The following is a 17,404-nucleotide window of genomic DNA, read 5'->3' as shown; positions in this document are numbered from 1 at the left end:
TGTTTGTCCTAATGATTGTATTTTGTACACAAAGGAGTTTGTTTCACTAAAGTTGTGTCCAACATGTGGTCTATCACGATTTTAAAAAAAATAAAAATTGACAAAAAAAAAATGGTGATGAAGGCAATGATGGTGCACCTACTAAGGTGATGAGGTACTTGGCTATACTACATAGGTTGAAACGATTATTTTCAGTTAAAGAAGATGCAAAGAACCTTAAGTAGCATGTTGACGGAAGAAAGTGCAATAATCTTCTTTGACACCCAACTGATTCCCCACAATGGAAGAAGATCGATGAAACATTTCTAAAATTTGGTGCAGATCCAAGAAACTTAAGACTTGCACTTGCAACTGATGGTATGAATCCTTATGGGAACTTATGTAGCAAACATATTTCATTGCCAATTATGCTGATGATATATAATCTTTCTCCTTTGTTGTGCATGAAGAGAAAATTTATGATGTTGTCCATGATGATATCGGGTTCTAGACAACCTGGAAATAACATTGATGTGTATTTGAAACCTTTAATCGATGATTAGAAAATGTTGTGGGAAGAAGGTGTTGACGTCTTCAATTTAAATTATCAAAAAACTTTCCGTTTGCATGCAATGTTGTTTTGCACTATAATTGATTTCATAACATATGGAAACTTGAGCGGTTATAGTGTTAAAGGTCATTTCGCATGTCCCATTTGTGAAGAAAACACTAGTTACCTTCAATTGAAGCATGGTCAAAAAAGAGTATATGCAAGACATAGAAAATTCCTTTCTCAAAATCATTCTTACCGTAGATTGAATAAAGTATTTAATGGAAGTGTTGAGGATGATGTTGTTTTGAAACCCCACAATGGTGAAGAAGTGTACAAGAAAGTAAAAAACATTAACATTGTCTTCGGAAAATATCAAAAGAAGACCATTAAGAAAAACATTTGGAAGAAACGATCAATATTTTCTAATCTTCCATATTGGTAAAAAGTTAATGTACGACATTGTTTATATGTGATGCACATTGAGAAAAATGTTTGTGACCATCAAAACTTTATTAAACGTAAAAGAGAAGACTAAAGATGGAATAAAAGCACAACAAGGTTTTGGGTGACATGGGAATCCGTTCTGAGTTACATCCACAATCTATTGGAAGACGCACCTATCTACCCCCAACCTATCACACTCTTTTTAAAAAAGAAAAACAAAATTTTTGTAAGTCTTTAAATAGTGTGAAGGTTCCACAAGGTTATTCTTCAAACATTAGTAACTTTGTTTCTATGCAAGAGTTAAAGTTAGTTGGTTTAAAGTCTCATGATTCTCATGTCCTGATGCAACAATTGTTACCACTTGTTATCTGAGGCGTTACCTGCTTCTGTTCTAGGTATTCTGACATGTCTGAGTTTGTTCTTTAATGTATTTTTCACCTTCTTTCTTTGATATCATGGTTCATTTGATTGTTTATCTAGTAAGAGAAATTCATATATGTGGGTCGGTATTCTTAAGGTGGATGTACCCCGTTGAGAGATACATGAAAATCTTAAAGGGATATGTCAAGAATCAGTGTTGTCTAGAAGCTTCAATCATAGAGTGGTACATTACAGATGAAGCCATTGAATTATGTTTAAGTTATATGCCAAGTTGTGAACCAGTGGGACTTCCTAAGAGCAGACATGAAGAAAAATGTGAAGGTATGTTTGAGGAGTGAAAATTCAAAGTGTTAGTAGAAAAGAAGTAGATTAAGCTCTTTTGTACATCTTAAACAACACTGTTGATTTGATTCCTTACATTTTTCAACACGTTGATGAAATAAAGTCTGAATGTAACGCCCCGACAACTTACAGGGACTGCTGACTGCCCCCACACATCAACACGAGGCTTTCCAGTGTGCTTTGTCCTCACTCGCACACTTTCGGTAGCCTAACCCATAAGAACTCCATGGTTAAGCGTGCTTAGTCTGGAGTAATTTTGGGATGGGTGACCTTCCGAGAAGTTTTCCCGGAAAGTGTGCGAGTGAGGACAAAGCACACTGGAAAGCCTCGTGGTGATGTGTGGGGGCAGTCAACAGTCCTTGTAAGTTGTCGGGGCGTTACACTGCACACCCAAGAATGAGTGAAAATTGGACTCTTAATGAACATATGAAAACCTTCTTACCATGGTTTAAGAAAAAGATTTATGCAACTCCAAATGTTTCTGAAAATTTATTGAGGCTAGCTCGTAGACCGAATACAGATGTGATCACATATGGTGACTACTATATAAATAATACATCTTTTCAAACAAAGCTAGAAGATGACAAAAGTAGAGTTCAAAATAGTGGGGTTACACTACAAGCTCAGGCTATGCACTTAGCTAGTTTTAAAGACAAAAATCCAATTATAACATCCATAAGTTATTTTGGAATAATACAAGAAATATGAGAAGTTGATTATGTCAGTTTTAGAGTTCCAATTTTCAAGTGTCAATGAGTTGATATAAATTCTGGTGTGATGATTGATGACTTTGGGTTCACTTTGGTGGACCTTAGCAAGATGAGTTACATTAATGAATCATTTATTATGGCTAGTCAAGCAAGGCAAATACTTTATATCAATGATCCAACAAATGAAAAATGATCAATGGTATTGGAAGGTAAAAACAATGATGAAGATTCTCTATATATACTTGAGACAACATCTTTTTCATCAAGACCCATTGAAGAAAAGGTGGGACGTAACCGATGACATCCGCACAATTCAAAGTGATAAGAATGAAGGGATCTGGGAGAAAACAATACCTTAATAGGTTTTGTGTTAATTTTTTTTTATAGCCTTTACAATTTGTTTTATTTATCATATTTGATGTAGTACTAACATTGTGTTTTCATGTATGACGATTTCGGGATCAGAAAAGAGCGGACATGGTCGATTTGTGATGCAATTGCCCGATGTGACATCTCGACGCGTTGCCATGGAGAGGATATTGATCGAGATTAATTTGAGATCGGGCCTCCCTTCAGATCCATATGCTGAGAAGTTTAGGAGTTATCTAGGTATGTTGGCAGAAACTCATGTCTCTATCGTCATTGCATCTTGGGATGACTACCTAAAGATTGGCAAGAACCTCCAATGGTAGGACATTCAAGTATATTTACTTAAAAGAAATTTGATATGTCTTTTGTTTTGAACAAAAAAATTTTGATATTCCAAACACTGGGCAAATTAGAAAGAAAGTGTTATCCCACATAACGATTAGATAAAGGGACTTCAAGACCAGGCTAAGACATCTATATGTCTTTGGAGACAAATAATATGAATCTCCTTGTGCCAAGTACAGAATAACTAAGGAGGAACATATGCAGTTTTGTGCATTTAGAGAGTCTGGGGAAAGACATGTTTGTTTCTTAAAATATTTCTATAGTTAGATAATGCATTCTATTGTGATTTTACACTTATGCATATACATGGTTTGACAAGGTAAAAGGTTAGTCTCCTAAGAAAGACAAAGACTTAATGATGCATCATACGTGTTATCACGAGGTGGTTGTACATTATTGGAGAAAAAAATGAGAAAGAGCCAAGTAGAGGCCTTAGGACTTGAGTCCCCCGACCTAGCACCTACCTTGCTAGGTACGAATTGTGGAATGCTACTCGAACTAAGTCTGATGGGAACATGACATCTTCCTCAGCTGTCTTAATCTCACAAAGAATTGTAGGTACAAATTCTAAACATTGATTGATTGTCTATTTATCATATTATTTGTTTTATGCAACAAACTTCATTGTCATATACAAGATGAGTTGGTTGAGCAACAAAGTCAGGGTTCCTTTGTTGGCCAAGGTAGGGATGACATTCTCACAACGGCCATTGGAAAACCTAAGCACCCAGGGCGTGAGTGTGGGGTTAGAGGTGTGATTGGTTTTCGTGACCACTTTGGCAGTACACAAAGAAGCAACGAATCCATGAGTCAGGAGGCACTAAGGAAGATTGAGCTCCAATAGGAGGAAAGACTCAACCAAAACATGAAGTTTATGGTGAAATGATTCATGGAGCAACTATAAGAACAAAAAGAAATCCAAAGAGCACTTGAAGAGAAGTTGCATTCCATGACCCAAGGCACCATGTGGTTGCCCACTAAAGCTCCAACAATACCTCAGGTGAGCATAAGAGGATCATGTTCTGTTGTAGAGCCTACTGACTTCAATGGTCAGTACGAGTTGTTGGTTGATAAGGATCCCCCACGCGTAGTGGCTGTTGGACGAGTACTTGAAGGAGGGCATACTATTCAAGTTACTCCCTTATTACCCTATCGTACTCGTGTGACGACTGATGAAGTTCATGATCCTCACGCTCAGGTGTCTGTACCGACTTAAGAAATTCATTTTGTGGAGGAAGCCATAGGCACATTTATAGCCTGGCCTAAAGCATTGATCATACCACACATTGTCACACCACATGCATTATATTTCTATTATTAGTATTTTTATGTTTAATTGCATTCAATTGATTTATTACTTTGAAAATATTTATTTTAGTTCGTACGTCTTGAGAAGTAGCCCATGTAGCAGCCTAAGATACATGAGGATGGTGACATGACAAAAGCAAAGGATGATCCTCTAACAAAGCTCATGGCAAAATTACCCAAGTTGTCCAAAGGACCAATAGAATTATAATGGGATTTAAGAATATTTGACCTCTAGTGCGATGTGCCAGTATATATCAATTTAAATGATGCACTGGAGATCATTAGGGGAGACAGAATGTTGGATATTTCAATCCTTCAACTATGGTGCATGTAAGATATTTCATTGTCTTCTATACTAATTATATTTAGATTGTTAATTTATAACAACTAAACTTTCTTGTTATAGGTACATGGGCACAATCATTGTGGACCAAGGTCGGTCTTCCATGTACGAATTTATTGAACCTCAGATTATTCAAGCTTCTAGTAACACACTTGAGACCAAACAAAATTATTTGCAAACATGGATGACTGAGTCTAAAAAAGACATATACCTTGCACCATACATGATGGGTATGTGTTTCAAAATGTAAAATTTGATTAAAATTTACTTAATTAGTCCACTAACTACTCGTGATTCATAATAAGTTTCATTGGCAACTAATGGTCATCATTCAAAGACAATGCACAATTCTATGCTTTTGTTCCCTGCACAGGAGGATGAAAAATGACTTGAAATCCATGCTACAAGCGTAAGTGTTTCTCTTTTTATGTTTCAAATGTTACATTAACATGTTGAAATGATTTTTATGATGAATATATTTATATTAATATTACCCTATCTTTTCAATGTAAATAGAGTTATGGGTAAATCCAGAGGTCAGCTAGTTCAAATCCTGTATCCAAATGTTGTAACTCATTTATACTTATTCATTTTCTATGTTATTGTATGATATACATGTGTGACTATTAGTTTGTCATTCTAGTGTAACAAGCAGCTAGATTCATGGGAATGTGACTACTATGTCATGAGTTGGATTAAAACTATCATTCGGGCAAAAATTACAAATGACTGGGTTGAGGTAATGATACTTACCTTTCATACATTACAAATCAAATTCAGCTTTGAACATTTGCAAACATAATGAATATGAGTTAATTTTGCAGCGCTTCAAGAATACATCTCCTATATCAGATGACATAATTAGGAAGGTCCAACAAGAGTGGGCAACTTATCTCCTGCAGAGATGGATTTAAGACCCATGGCCGTCCTTTTAGGAACAATTTTATTGTTGTTGAATAGGTTTAAACCTTCGGATGATGCTCATATTTGTTGAGAAATCTCAAGTGGGTCTTCTGGTTGAAAACAGTCTTAATTGGGTCCTAAATTTTCTAAAATCGTAACAATTAAGCACTTTTCCATTAAGTGGTCAGAAACGACGTCAAGAGCTGTTGACGTGTTGCAAAATAAACCTGTTGATCTGTATGATCTTATTACGGGGAAATAAATTTTTTTCTCAAATATGTATTATAAATTTTTGTTGGTTTAAATTTGAAAATATTTCGCCTACCCTTTCGCATCACTCTGCAACAAACAAGTCTCTACTATATTTTCCCTGTTAAGTGGTGGTAGTCATTGTGGCGGCAGTGCTTCTTCTTCCCTCCAACCAATCATCATCGTTCACCTCTTCACTGAATCTTCACATTCAGCCTCTATTCCTTCTCCTTTCTCCCTCAATTACCACACACTCAACAAGAACCAGATCACAAATTTAACGTCCGACATTAGCAACTCATGCCTTCGAGGAAGTTACCGCTACTCAAATGTTCCCTCTTCGTCGTAAACCCATTTTCCTTTCCTTCCCCTTACATAGAACATTCCATATCTCTCCATTCCTTCTCGAGAACTTTCCTCAACATTCCAATTCAAATTTCAAACCTCCTTCCCCCGACCTCCTCGACCGCATCTCCCGCCTCCTCCTCCTACGCCGCCCTGCCACCCTCAACGGCCTCCGCTTCCCCTTCTCAGACCCCCTCACCAATGGCCTTCTACGCCGCCTCCACCGCTGCCCTCACATTCTTCCAAATCGCTGCCTAATAGCCACATTATACCGTCCCCGCACCACCTCCTTCTGCCTCCTTTTTGACATTCTCACCCGTGCCAAACTTTTTTTTGAAGCCCGCTCCCTCCACCAACTCCTCTCCCTTCACTGCACCAACAACTTTCGTGCCTTCGCCGTCTGCCACGACGTCTGCCACGACGTCGTTTCCATCTACAAGGAATTTGGCTTTTCGTCCACCGTCGGCTTCTTGTGCTTAGTTATCAAATCCCTAATTATCTTTTCAATTCTCTCTTTCTCTAACCTTGTTTAGTTTAGAAAGCCCTAATATGAAGAAAACTAAATCCCTAATATATTATTTTAACATAAACCAATTAAGTTTGACTTGCCAAAATCCTTTAATTTAAATAAAAAATTAACATAATAAAACACTTTTACATCAGCATATTAGTTGTGCAACACGTCAGCATCTATTATCGCTGTCTTTCAACAGTTAACGGAAAGGACTTAGTTGTTACAATTTTTCAAAATTTAGGACCTAATTGAGACTGTTTTCAACAAGAAGACCCACTTGAGATTCCTCAATAAATATCAGGATCATCTGAGAGTTTAAACCTTGTTGAATACGTTAATTAGTTTACTTTTGATAGTTTAAGTTTTGGATTGCTTTTTAGATTCTTTAGTATACTTAAGACTTGAAATGCATAATATATATAATTTAGTGATGTGCTAATCCGATGTCAATTTAATGTCTCCCAAAATGACGTTAAAATTAGATTAGACGCTAAATGTCTAATCAAAAGTTTTTTTTAGTGATGACTACTTTTGATAAGTTTAAATTTTACCTATCATATTTTTCTATTAAAAAAAACTATAATATTTTAACTGTATAAAAGCACTATATTTTTATTTCAAATTTAACTTTATCTTTTTTTTTTATCTTTTAAGAAAGGTTTAAACCTCTTTTTGGTCCCTAAGTTATGAGCTAATGTTCAATTTAGTCTCCGCTTTTAAAAATGTAAACCTTTGGTTCTTAAGTTATAAAAAATGTATCAAATGAGTCCTTTTTTGATGTTCATGGTCAAAGTACAAAGAGCAATCTAAAGTGCTGTTATTATTAAGGTTTAAACCTCTTTTTGGTCCCTAAGTTATGAGCGGATGTTCAATTTAGTCCTCGCTTTTAAAAATGTAAACCTTTGGTTCTTAAGTTATAAAAAATGTATCAAATGAGTCCTTTTTTTATGTTCATGGTCAAAGTACAAAGAGCAATCTAAAGTGTTGTTATTATTAAGAAACAAATCAGAGCAATCTAAAGATGTAACAGTTGTTAAGAAANNACCAAAAACAGTATTTCAAGTCAAAAAAGGACTCATTTGATACATTTTTTATAACTTAGGGACCAAAGATTTACATTTTAAAAAACGGGGACTAAACTTAACATCCGCTTATAACATAGGGACCAAAAAGAGGTTTAAACCTATTATTAAGAAACAAATCAAAGCAATCTAAAGATGTAACAGTGGTTAAGAAAACACCAAAAACAGTATTTCAAGTCAAAAAAGGACTCATTTGATACATTTTTTATAACTTAGGGACCAAAGATTTACATTTTTAAAAACGGAAACTAAACTGAACATCCGCTTATAACTTAGGGACCAAAAAGAGGTTTAAACCTTTAAGAAATTAAAAAAAAAATTGATATGATACTCTTTCCTAAGAAAAACTGTTCCAGATATGTATCTATTTTTAGTAATGGTAAGGTAATATCACACATTATGAAAAATAAAATGATAAAATAAATTTTTATATTTCTAAAAAAATTAATAAGATAATTTTTTATATTTCTTAAAAAAAGTAATGCTAATTTAAAAATAAATAAATAAAATAAAAAACTGTAATTTAAAATTAATATAAAAAAAAATTACTTGTAAAAATATCATTTCTCTTTCTAAAATAATAGAAGATATTAAGATGTCCTTCTCTTTATATTTTAAAGAACAATTACCATATTATCTCTCTTTAAAAAATATCATACGGAAAGATTGTGATGCATAAAAAAGTGTTATTTCAAGATTCACTGAACTTTAGCCAAAATGACTGCACCATTTCAAGTGCATGAGTGCCTAGTATGTCGGCTCCAAGCAAAACGCAGAACTACAAAAGGACACTCCCTTCGAATCTAATAACCATCACCTTCAACATTGTTCTTCATATCTTGCAGTAAAATCATGATCACAGTCCTATTTATCTTGATTTGTGTTGGATTCAGCGATGGTGCCAACATGACACCGTCTGAGGGGAGAAGAGGGCAGTGGCAACTGCTGCTTAACAGCACTGGCGTGGTTGGCATGCATCTGGCCTTAACCTACAAAAACACAGTCGTAATGTTCGATCAAACTGGAGCTGGCCCTTCTGGTTACAAACTTCGCAGACGCTTCCATGGAAGCACGTGCAGCAGAAGCAGGCATGATATGATGGACTCCACATGCTATGCTCATTCTGTAGAGTATGACATTAGTACCAATAAAGTGAGGCCTCTGTGGCTTGATACTGATCCCTGGTGTTCCTCTGGTTCATTCCTGAGCAATGGTACTCTTTTACAAGTAGGCGGAAATGAAAGAGGTGCTAAACGTGTCAGATTCTTTAGGCCCTGTGGGAATGACCAATGTAACTGGATACAATCAAAGAAAACGCTATCTGATATGAGGTGGTATGCTTCTAGTCAGCTGCTACCAGAACATGATAGGGTGGTGGTTGTTGGTGGAAGAAGAACTTTCACATATGAATTTGTACCAAAAATTAGTCCTGGAGAAAAATCCTTTGACCTTCCATTCTTGCACCAAACCAATGACAGGAATGAAGGAGGGAACAACCTATACCCCTTTCTCCACCTTTCATCAGACGGAAACTTGTTCATTTTCGCCAACCGCGATTCCATCCTACTCAACTTGAGAAGAAACAGAGTGATCAAGACCTTCCCTCGGATTCCAGGAGAAGGGTCGAGAAACTATCCAAGCTCAGGCTCATCTGTGATACTCCCATTGGACCACAGAGACAACTTCCAAAAGGTGGAAGTTATGGTGTGTGGTGGTTCATCCACTGGAGCCTTTACAGCTGCCGCTAGGCGTAGATTCTTGGAAGGGTTAAGATCATGTGGAAGAATGGTGATCACAGGAGAGAAGAACAAGTGGAATATGGAGCAGATGCCGAAGCCACGTCTCTTAAATGACATGGTGATTCTCCCTATAGGTGACATCCTAATCATAAATGGTGCTGAACGAGGGTCTGCGGGATATGACAATGCTAGAAACGCTTCTCTTGAACCTTTTCTCTATAGCCCTAAAAAAAGACTTGGAGCAAGGTTCAGAGTCCTTATGTCCACCAAGATAGCAAGAATGTATCACTCATCGGCAACTCTTCTTCCTGATGGGAGGGTCTTGGTTGCGGGTAGTAACCCTCATGGGAGGTACATTTTTCACAATGTGGCATACCCAACTGAACTAAGACTTCAAGCATTTGTTCCACACTATATGGAAAGGAGGTACCATAGCTTGAGGCCTAATAACTTGACCATAGAATATGGTGGTGCCAGCCATGCAATTGAGTATGGGAAAGAGTTTAGAGTTAGGTTCTTCCTAATGAGGAGGCCTAACAACGAGATGGTGTTCAGTGCCTATGCACCACCATTTACCACTCATTCTTTTGCCATGAATCAGAGGATGCTGAAGCTGAGGTGCAGGAGCTTGGAGAGAAGTGGTGATGGGTGGGTGGTTGCAGTCTTGGAAGCCCCACCATCATCCCTTGTTGCACCTTCTGGTTACTACATGCTCACGGTTGTCAATGGTGGAATTCCAAGCATGTCTCAGTGGGTTCACTTTGGACACGCCTAAGCCTGTCTTGGTTCAATAATTCAGTCTCAGTCTCAGTAGTAATTAAAGAAGATATTTTCTTAAGGGAGAAACCTTAAAGGAAAGCTAATTTATGTAACTAAAAAAACTATAGTTAAATTCTGCATGGATTAGAAGCTCCTGGATCAATTTGTAGACTGCTTTTTTATTTCAGATAATGAACGTACGTTCTCTTCGTCTTCAGCTCAAAATTTATTGCCATATATGCGATCAGAAATTCAAAGAACATGTGTTACCAAGCTAAATATTGCTATACTGAAAATCTTAACGTTCATATTTTTCGTTGATTATGATATATCAATAAAGAGTAACTTATAAGCTAATTATTTTCAAAAATAACTGTCTTGTATGATCCCGACAGCTGAAAACCTCTAGGCACAACACAACGTAGTAAGAGATCAAGACTACCTAGGATTGGCATCAACTGAGAAGGTCAATATGTTATACAGTCCTTACCATCGATAATGTTTACGCCGACAACTGAGTTCAGATGCCGAGACCGATCACCAGCCCATAATGACATTATACAAGTGATGAATTCATAGCTAATTAAGCAATAATGCCCACTTAAAACTAATCACCTCAGTTAAGCTGCAAGGTAAAAACCCATTAAAAAATAGTACAACTAAATAGTTACCCCAAGGGATGCACCATCGATACTATTGTCCATTTTAGAATAGTAACCGCAATCCACATACACTTACTTGAACATAGAAGTAAGTACTCTAGCTCTGAAACCGAAACCCTTATGCCAAGATCAAGACAACACAGACCACAGTCTAAGTATCCGTGAACTGAAGACTTCCATATACACCAATGAACCTATAGAAAATATATGGTCTTATGAAGGTTATTTTGGCAGTTTAAGAATATTTTGGTGCTCTTCCTAGAGTCGAGTAATACTCTCTCTAAGACCACATGGTTACTATTTTGGGCATGAGATCAAAGTCAAATGTCTAAACTCTCACGAGTCGTCCAAGATTTGAAAGTTGTCGTGAAGTCCAAGTATTGGCTCTAACTACTCGTCCAAATCATTTGAAGGGTACCTACAAAACATGTACTTCGATGTTAAAGTTAATAGAACATTGACGGTTAAAAATTAATATTATAATAAATGTAAGTCACCTAACTCTTTATCTTAAATTTGTATTTATAGATTTCAGAGTGAAATTTTTAATTAACAATGACCTAATCATGACCTAATTGTGAATAATCATACTTTTTTCTAAGTTGATCAATATTAAGATTAATCGTGTTGATTCATGGGTGACTAATTTGCTTCTAAGTTGATTGGTCTCATTGGTGGCTCGTTGGATGATTTGAATGAAGATTGATCGTTAGTCTATAGGTTAGTCTGTAATTGACCGGATGATCATGCAATACAATTATTATGCACAACATGACGAACAACAAAGTACCTCTCCCGGAGGAAACATGGAGAACAACGTAGACTGAACAACCTTATTGGTAGAATTTTACAGAGTACTAAAAATTCAAATGAGAAAGATTACTGAGGAGATGAATGCATTAAGGGCTTGTTCACTTGAGTGGATTTGAGGGAGAGTAATTGAGTGGATTTGAGAGGATTTGAAGATAATTTCTTTTGTTGTTTATTTGAATAAATTTGGAGATAATTGAGAGTGAATTTGGAAGTAAATTTTTTTAATCTGTCACATAAATTAAATCCTACACTAATTCCTACAAATTTTACTTCCAAATCCACTCTCGTTTACCTTCAAATTCACTCAAATAAACAACAACAAAAATTATCTTCAAATCCTGTCAAATTTACTCAATTACTCTCCCTCAAATCCATTCAAATGAACAAAACCTAAGAGAGGAAAACACACTAATGAAAAAAAAATGGGAGTGAGGAACCCTTGGGATCTAATATACTGCCATTCGTTGGTGCTCAAGAGGCCCATAACCAATCTAGAGGCACAATGATGAGTCCATGACTCCTTATGAGACATTTCCTAGGAGGATTACTAGGCGCATGACAAGAAAGGAGACATCTATTTCATCTATTCTTTGACTTTATTTATTATTTCTCTTTGTGTTTAGTTGTGTTAGCTTTCCTTTGCTCATTTGTTTTGTAAGCTTTGCTATTAGCACCTTGTTGGAGGTCTATGCCCTTTTTGGAGAGGAAAGGAGTTGTGGGCTTGGCCCATGAAGAGAGGAGCATCCAAGAGAACTTGGAAAAGACAAGGTTGACCATCTATAAGGTTAATGACCGCATGGATTGCTTGGAAAGCAAATGCGTGCAGCTAGGTCACCTTTGGGCTCTCACTTTTAGGATGACCAATCTTCTAGAAGCCCTTCTTTTGTTTATTTGCTAGGAGGTCCTTCTTATTATTTATATAAGGAGACTTTTACTTCTTGTAAAAGGTTGAATACTTTTAGTATAGACTTCTATATTTCAGCATTTGTGATAGAGATCTCTTCTTGAGTGTCTTTTTTCTCTAAATCTTATTTTCAGTTTCTAGACTCAAGTAACAATAACTTCACTGATCTTGGGTGGTTTAGTACCTCAAGTGGCATGCCAACAACTCTTTCCATTCCCTTATCTTATCTTCCATCTTTTACTTCATTTAATTTAATATTATGTTCTTGTTCGTTTTGTTCTTTATATGTCACATTCATTTTCTTTACTTTTTAACTTGTGTTTTCTATTTTGTTTAATTGACTCCCCTCTTCTTTTGTGTATATATGGAAATACACTTTTACATCTAGATAATTATTTGGTTATTTTAACGTCTAGTGAAAGTCTTTCTTGAATTTTCTTAATTCTAAACACTATTACACTAAAATCTAAAATGGGTTTTCATCACAGAAGCTCACACTCGCACTTCAATCAACACATATCTCAACATACTTTCGTTAACAAGTATGTCTTTGTAGAAGGATTTATAAAGGTGCATCGTATCTCTAGTTGGAAGAATTTTACCCTAGATAGATATGACGAGATTCAGACAAACATATAGACATATATGTCACTCATATCGGTATGTATATATCTAAAGACATAATATTCTATTGAGTCTTTCCAACTTCTTAGAAGAGAGTTGCCTTAAGTTTGTTCTCTTGTTTAGTTCAATCAACAATTTCAATAGTAATCAATTTTGAAACACAATTTGCAACTCACCAGGCCTCATCATTAAACATCAATGGCCCTTGTCAATATTAGGCATGAAGCAAGAGAACAAGTATACACAAAGATAAAAACAAGTAAACAATAAAGCATGAACATAAAAAGGTTAACTCCCCTCACTTTGGCTATTCAATGATTTGACTACTTTCTTAAAAAAATTATGTTCTAAGGTGGAATTAAGATAAATAGAATGAGAAGGAAAAAAAGATGCGATTGAAATGGTGGAGAAAGATGATGTAATGTGCTTCTTTCATTATTCAAATGTTCGGCTTTTGTATTGATTATGTTATTGCTTTTTACTATTTACACATTGAAAATTTGTTAAAGTGGTGGAGAAAGTGGAATGTCTCAGATGCAAGTTTGAAAACAAACAGTTGGTCATTGACGTGTGTGTATATATATATTATATATTATACTATTCCATTTGAAAATTTTGTATAAAAGACAACCTAAAAATTGATGGATATATGCTCACGGGTGACAGCAAGGGTCAGGTCTTACATGATCAAATTGGTACATTGAGTGTATGAGACCAATTTAATGTATCAATCGATCAATAATCAAATTACTATACAATGGATTTCCATACCGTCGACACTTAACACAACTTTATCGTGTCCGTCATAAATTTAAAAAGACTTCGTTATGTTAACAATCATTTATAATAATTTTTTGACAATAAATTACGTGCATGCAATGATAGGTGTAGGGTGCATGTCCTTACAATAATCACATTCGAAAAGAATTATGAAGTTTACTTGTAAGATTTCAATATTCATTTAATCATACTTTTTAATTTGGTTTAAACCTTTTTTTTCCTTAAGTTATGAGCGAATGTTCAGTTTAGTCCCCGTTCTTAAAAATATAAACCTTTGGTTCCTAAGTTATAAAAAATGTATCAAATAAGTCATTTTTTTATGTTCATGGTCAAAGTACAAATAGCAATATAAAGTGTTGTTATTATTAAGAAATAAATCAGAGCAATCTAAAGATGTAACAATTGTTAAGAAACAACCAAAAACAATATTTCAAGTCAAAAAAGGACTCATTTGATATATTTTTTTATAACTTAGAGATCAAAGATTTCCATTTTTAAAAACAGGAACTGTACTATATGAAATATACCGGTCGGAGTTAATGGTCATTCATGGACAATTATCTGGTATTAATGATCAATTATTGGGTTTGATTACCTAAAATATATTACACTAATGACTAATCAATGGAGTTGGTTGTCACAAGCCTTATAAGTATACAAATGATGTCCAGGTACGATGATCTGAATCTATCCTAATAAAAATATTGACCTCTCTGTGAAACATGTCTGACTTGAGCGTGTCTTCTGCAGGTCAACCCCCAATCGGGAAGGATTACATGAAGAATTGGACGATCTGAGCACAACAAGGAAGAACGACCGACCCTAGACAAATGTTACCGAAACATTTTGACGCCCACCGTGGGGCCGAGCGGCGTCCCATTGAAATCACAAGGATCCAATACGAACGCTCGGTCTTGACATTACCACTTTAAATCAGTATCGGGAATTTTCAACAAAACGAAGTATGAATCGTCATCTTCACGTGAAGTTTTTATTGAGAAGATAAGTACTTTTGAAATATGAATATTTCTATATAAAAATAAAGTAATAAAAAATCTAAGAATTAGTTTGGAGCATTATCCGTGATTATTGATTGGTAATAATTACCTCCATTATTTCGATTCCGTGACACTTGTTTTTCTTTCTCTTGATGAGAATCATATAATAATTACCTTTTAGTTGTCGGGGAAGTGTTAGAAACACATGAGTCAATTTCTTCAGCAAATTTCAACTTTGTTATATTATAAATAAACTTTATTAATATTTAATTTGTTTATTGAACCAAGAGAAGGCATATAAAATATTATATTACCATCTCCGCCTTAATTTTGATGGGTTTCTAGTGAGAATTTATGTTGAAGGAGCAAGGTTGCCCACGTAACCATTTTATTGAATGAAGAAAAAACAGAAGTTGTATCTCAAGGGAGGAAGATTATTCACCTTATTGCTGGTCTCAAGAAATTGTTTCTGCTCGTCGATGAAGCATGTGGCCTCCAAAGGAGAGTTCCTAAAGTTGAAATTCAAGCCTCACAGTTTTTTCTCCCCTGGGAAAGATAATTACTTTTTTCTTAAACTTTAATAAAAAAAAGGATATATTATCAAAGAAAGAAGGAAGCAGGGATGGACAGCAACCCTCTCTCCTTTGAACGAAATCAATCCAATGGTTGCAGGGACTTTCTGAAAAGCCAAGGACCCTCATGTTGCTTCCACTCCGAAATGGCCTTAACCTCTGTTGCAGGTGCGAGAGGTGACTTCTTGCACTAATGTTGCATTGATGACGTAGGGTGCGGGAGGAAGGAGGTGGCTCCAGGTTATGCAGTGGTGTTGGTGGCAAATCGCGGTGGTTTCCGATCTAAATATGGGGAGGTGATAGCTTGGAATTCTCGATCCCGTATTTGGTGTTCGCGTTTCAGGTTTTGCCTCGCAGGTTTTGAGACGTGAGGATGGAGACGAACACACTGCGCTCCAGTGGCAACGGCGAAGGTTGACGGTCGACCTTGATTTGGGGGTTTTTCTCCTCTGCAGGTTTGAAGGGTGACAGAGAAAACGCGTTTTGTGCGGACTGGGTGTCGACAGTAGTTTGGCCGGAGCGGCGACGACGGCGTATAAGGCGTTTGCGACGGAGGTGGCGGAAGAGAAGGAGTACGACGTGGGAGGGAAGAAGGGAGAAAGAAGTGGCGTGCTGGTTTTCGGGATGATGCCACTGGACAGCGTGTCGGCAAGGAACATGGTGAATAGGAGAAAGGCGATGAGCGTGGCGATGGCGGTGTGAAGAGCGCTGGAGAGGGGGTAATGATGAACGTGTTGTGGGGTCTGGTGGAGAGAGAAGCCTAGAGTGTATAATTGAGGAGGGTACGTGGAATTGATGGAAACCGCACGGTCTCACTTGATTGGCCGACTGGCCTCATAACGAGCTATTTTGATGTTAATCTGATTGGTTACATTATTTTTTTTCTTTTTCGAACTATTTTGATGTCAATCTGATTGGCTACATTATTTTTTTCTTTTTTTTATCATTTGAATTCGAATTATTATCGTAAGTACAGGTGAAAGGATCTTACGCGCAAAGCTGCTTAGTCACCTAGTGATGAACTCACTATAAATTCATATGGTCGGAACGGTTAGGAGGAAGGGTGTTTGGGAGGAAGTCAGAAAAATGACTTTAGAAATCCTCGCCCAATGCAAGAAGTCAGCAAAATGACTCTTGTCTCAAAAACGTTCGGGGGAAGTTAGAAAAATGACTTCAGAAATTCCCGTGGGGTGTTAGGAGGAAAGAGGGAAGTCAGAAAAATGACTTCAGAAATCCCCGTGAGGTGTTAGGAGGAAGGGTGTTCTGGGGGAAGTCAGAAAAATGACTTCAGAAATCCCCGTGGGGTGTTAGGAGGAAGGGTGTTCGGGGGAAGTCAGAAAAATGACTTCAGAAATCCCCGCGGGGTGATAGGAGGAAGGGTGTTCGGGAGAAGTTAAAAAAATGACTTCAGAAATCCCTGCCCAACGCAGGAAGTTTGAAAAAGAACTATCAGTCAGCTACTCAAGATGTTCAGCTTTGTGAGGTTCCAAAGCCTTTTTTATTATAAAAATTATAAACTATTGAAGCTCTTGAGAATTAAACTGTAAAATAATTCTAGAGGGCTTGATTGATCCCTCTCATAATCTTCTATTTATAAAAATAAATTGATATAAGAGTACATGATAATTAGAGTAACCTAGACACAATATAATCATGATAATTAGAGTAACCTAGACACAATATAAT

The 17,404-nt window shown here is 36.3% G+C and overlaps 1 protein-coding gene and 1 long non-coding RNA gene across 2 annotated transcripts; one reads left to right on the top strand and one right to left on the bottom strand.

Annotated features, from left to right (window-relative positions):
* Positions 1 to 8,635: 8,635 nt before the first annotated feature.
* Positions 8,636 to 10,556, top strand: LOC106761575 (aldehyde oxidase GLOX-like). The gene has a single exon (XM_014645134.2). The coding sequence runs from the start codon at positions 8,720 to 8,722 to the stop codon at positions 10,379 to 10,381; it is 1,662 nt and encodes a 553-aa protein (XP_014500620.1). The 5' UTR covers positions 8,636 to 8,719; the 3' UTR covers positions 10,382 to 10,556.
* Positions 10,557 to 14,710: 4,154 nt separating this feature from the next.
* Positions 14,711 to 16,520, bottom strand: LOC111241657. The gene is made up of 2 exons (XR_002667741.1): positions 15,589 to 16,520; positions 14,711 to 14,892 (listed from the first exon to the last, which is right to left on the bottom strand). It is a non-coding gene; the product is annotated as an uncharacterized LOC111241657 (long non-coding RNA).
* Positions 16,521 to 17,404: the final 884 nt, after the last annotated feature.

Source organism: Vigna radiata, chromosome 5, assembly GCF_000741045.1.
Source record: "Vigna radiata var. radiata cultivar VC1973A chromosome 5, Vradiata_ver6, whole genome shotgun sequence".
Classification (NCBI taxonomy): domain Eukaryota; kingdom Viridiplantae; phylum Streptophyta; class Magnoliopsida; order Fabales; family Fabaceae; genus Vigna; species Vigna radiata.
The sequence above is the reverse complement of the archived record's forward strand: the minus strand, read 5'-3'. Positions and strand labels throughout refer to the sequence as shown.

Excerpts from the sequence above, each read along its gene's own strand:
- LOC106761575 (XM_014645134.2), top strand. The coding sequence starts at position 8,720 with ATGATCACAGTCCTATTTATCTTGATTTGTGTTGGATTCAGCGATGGT.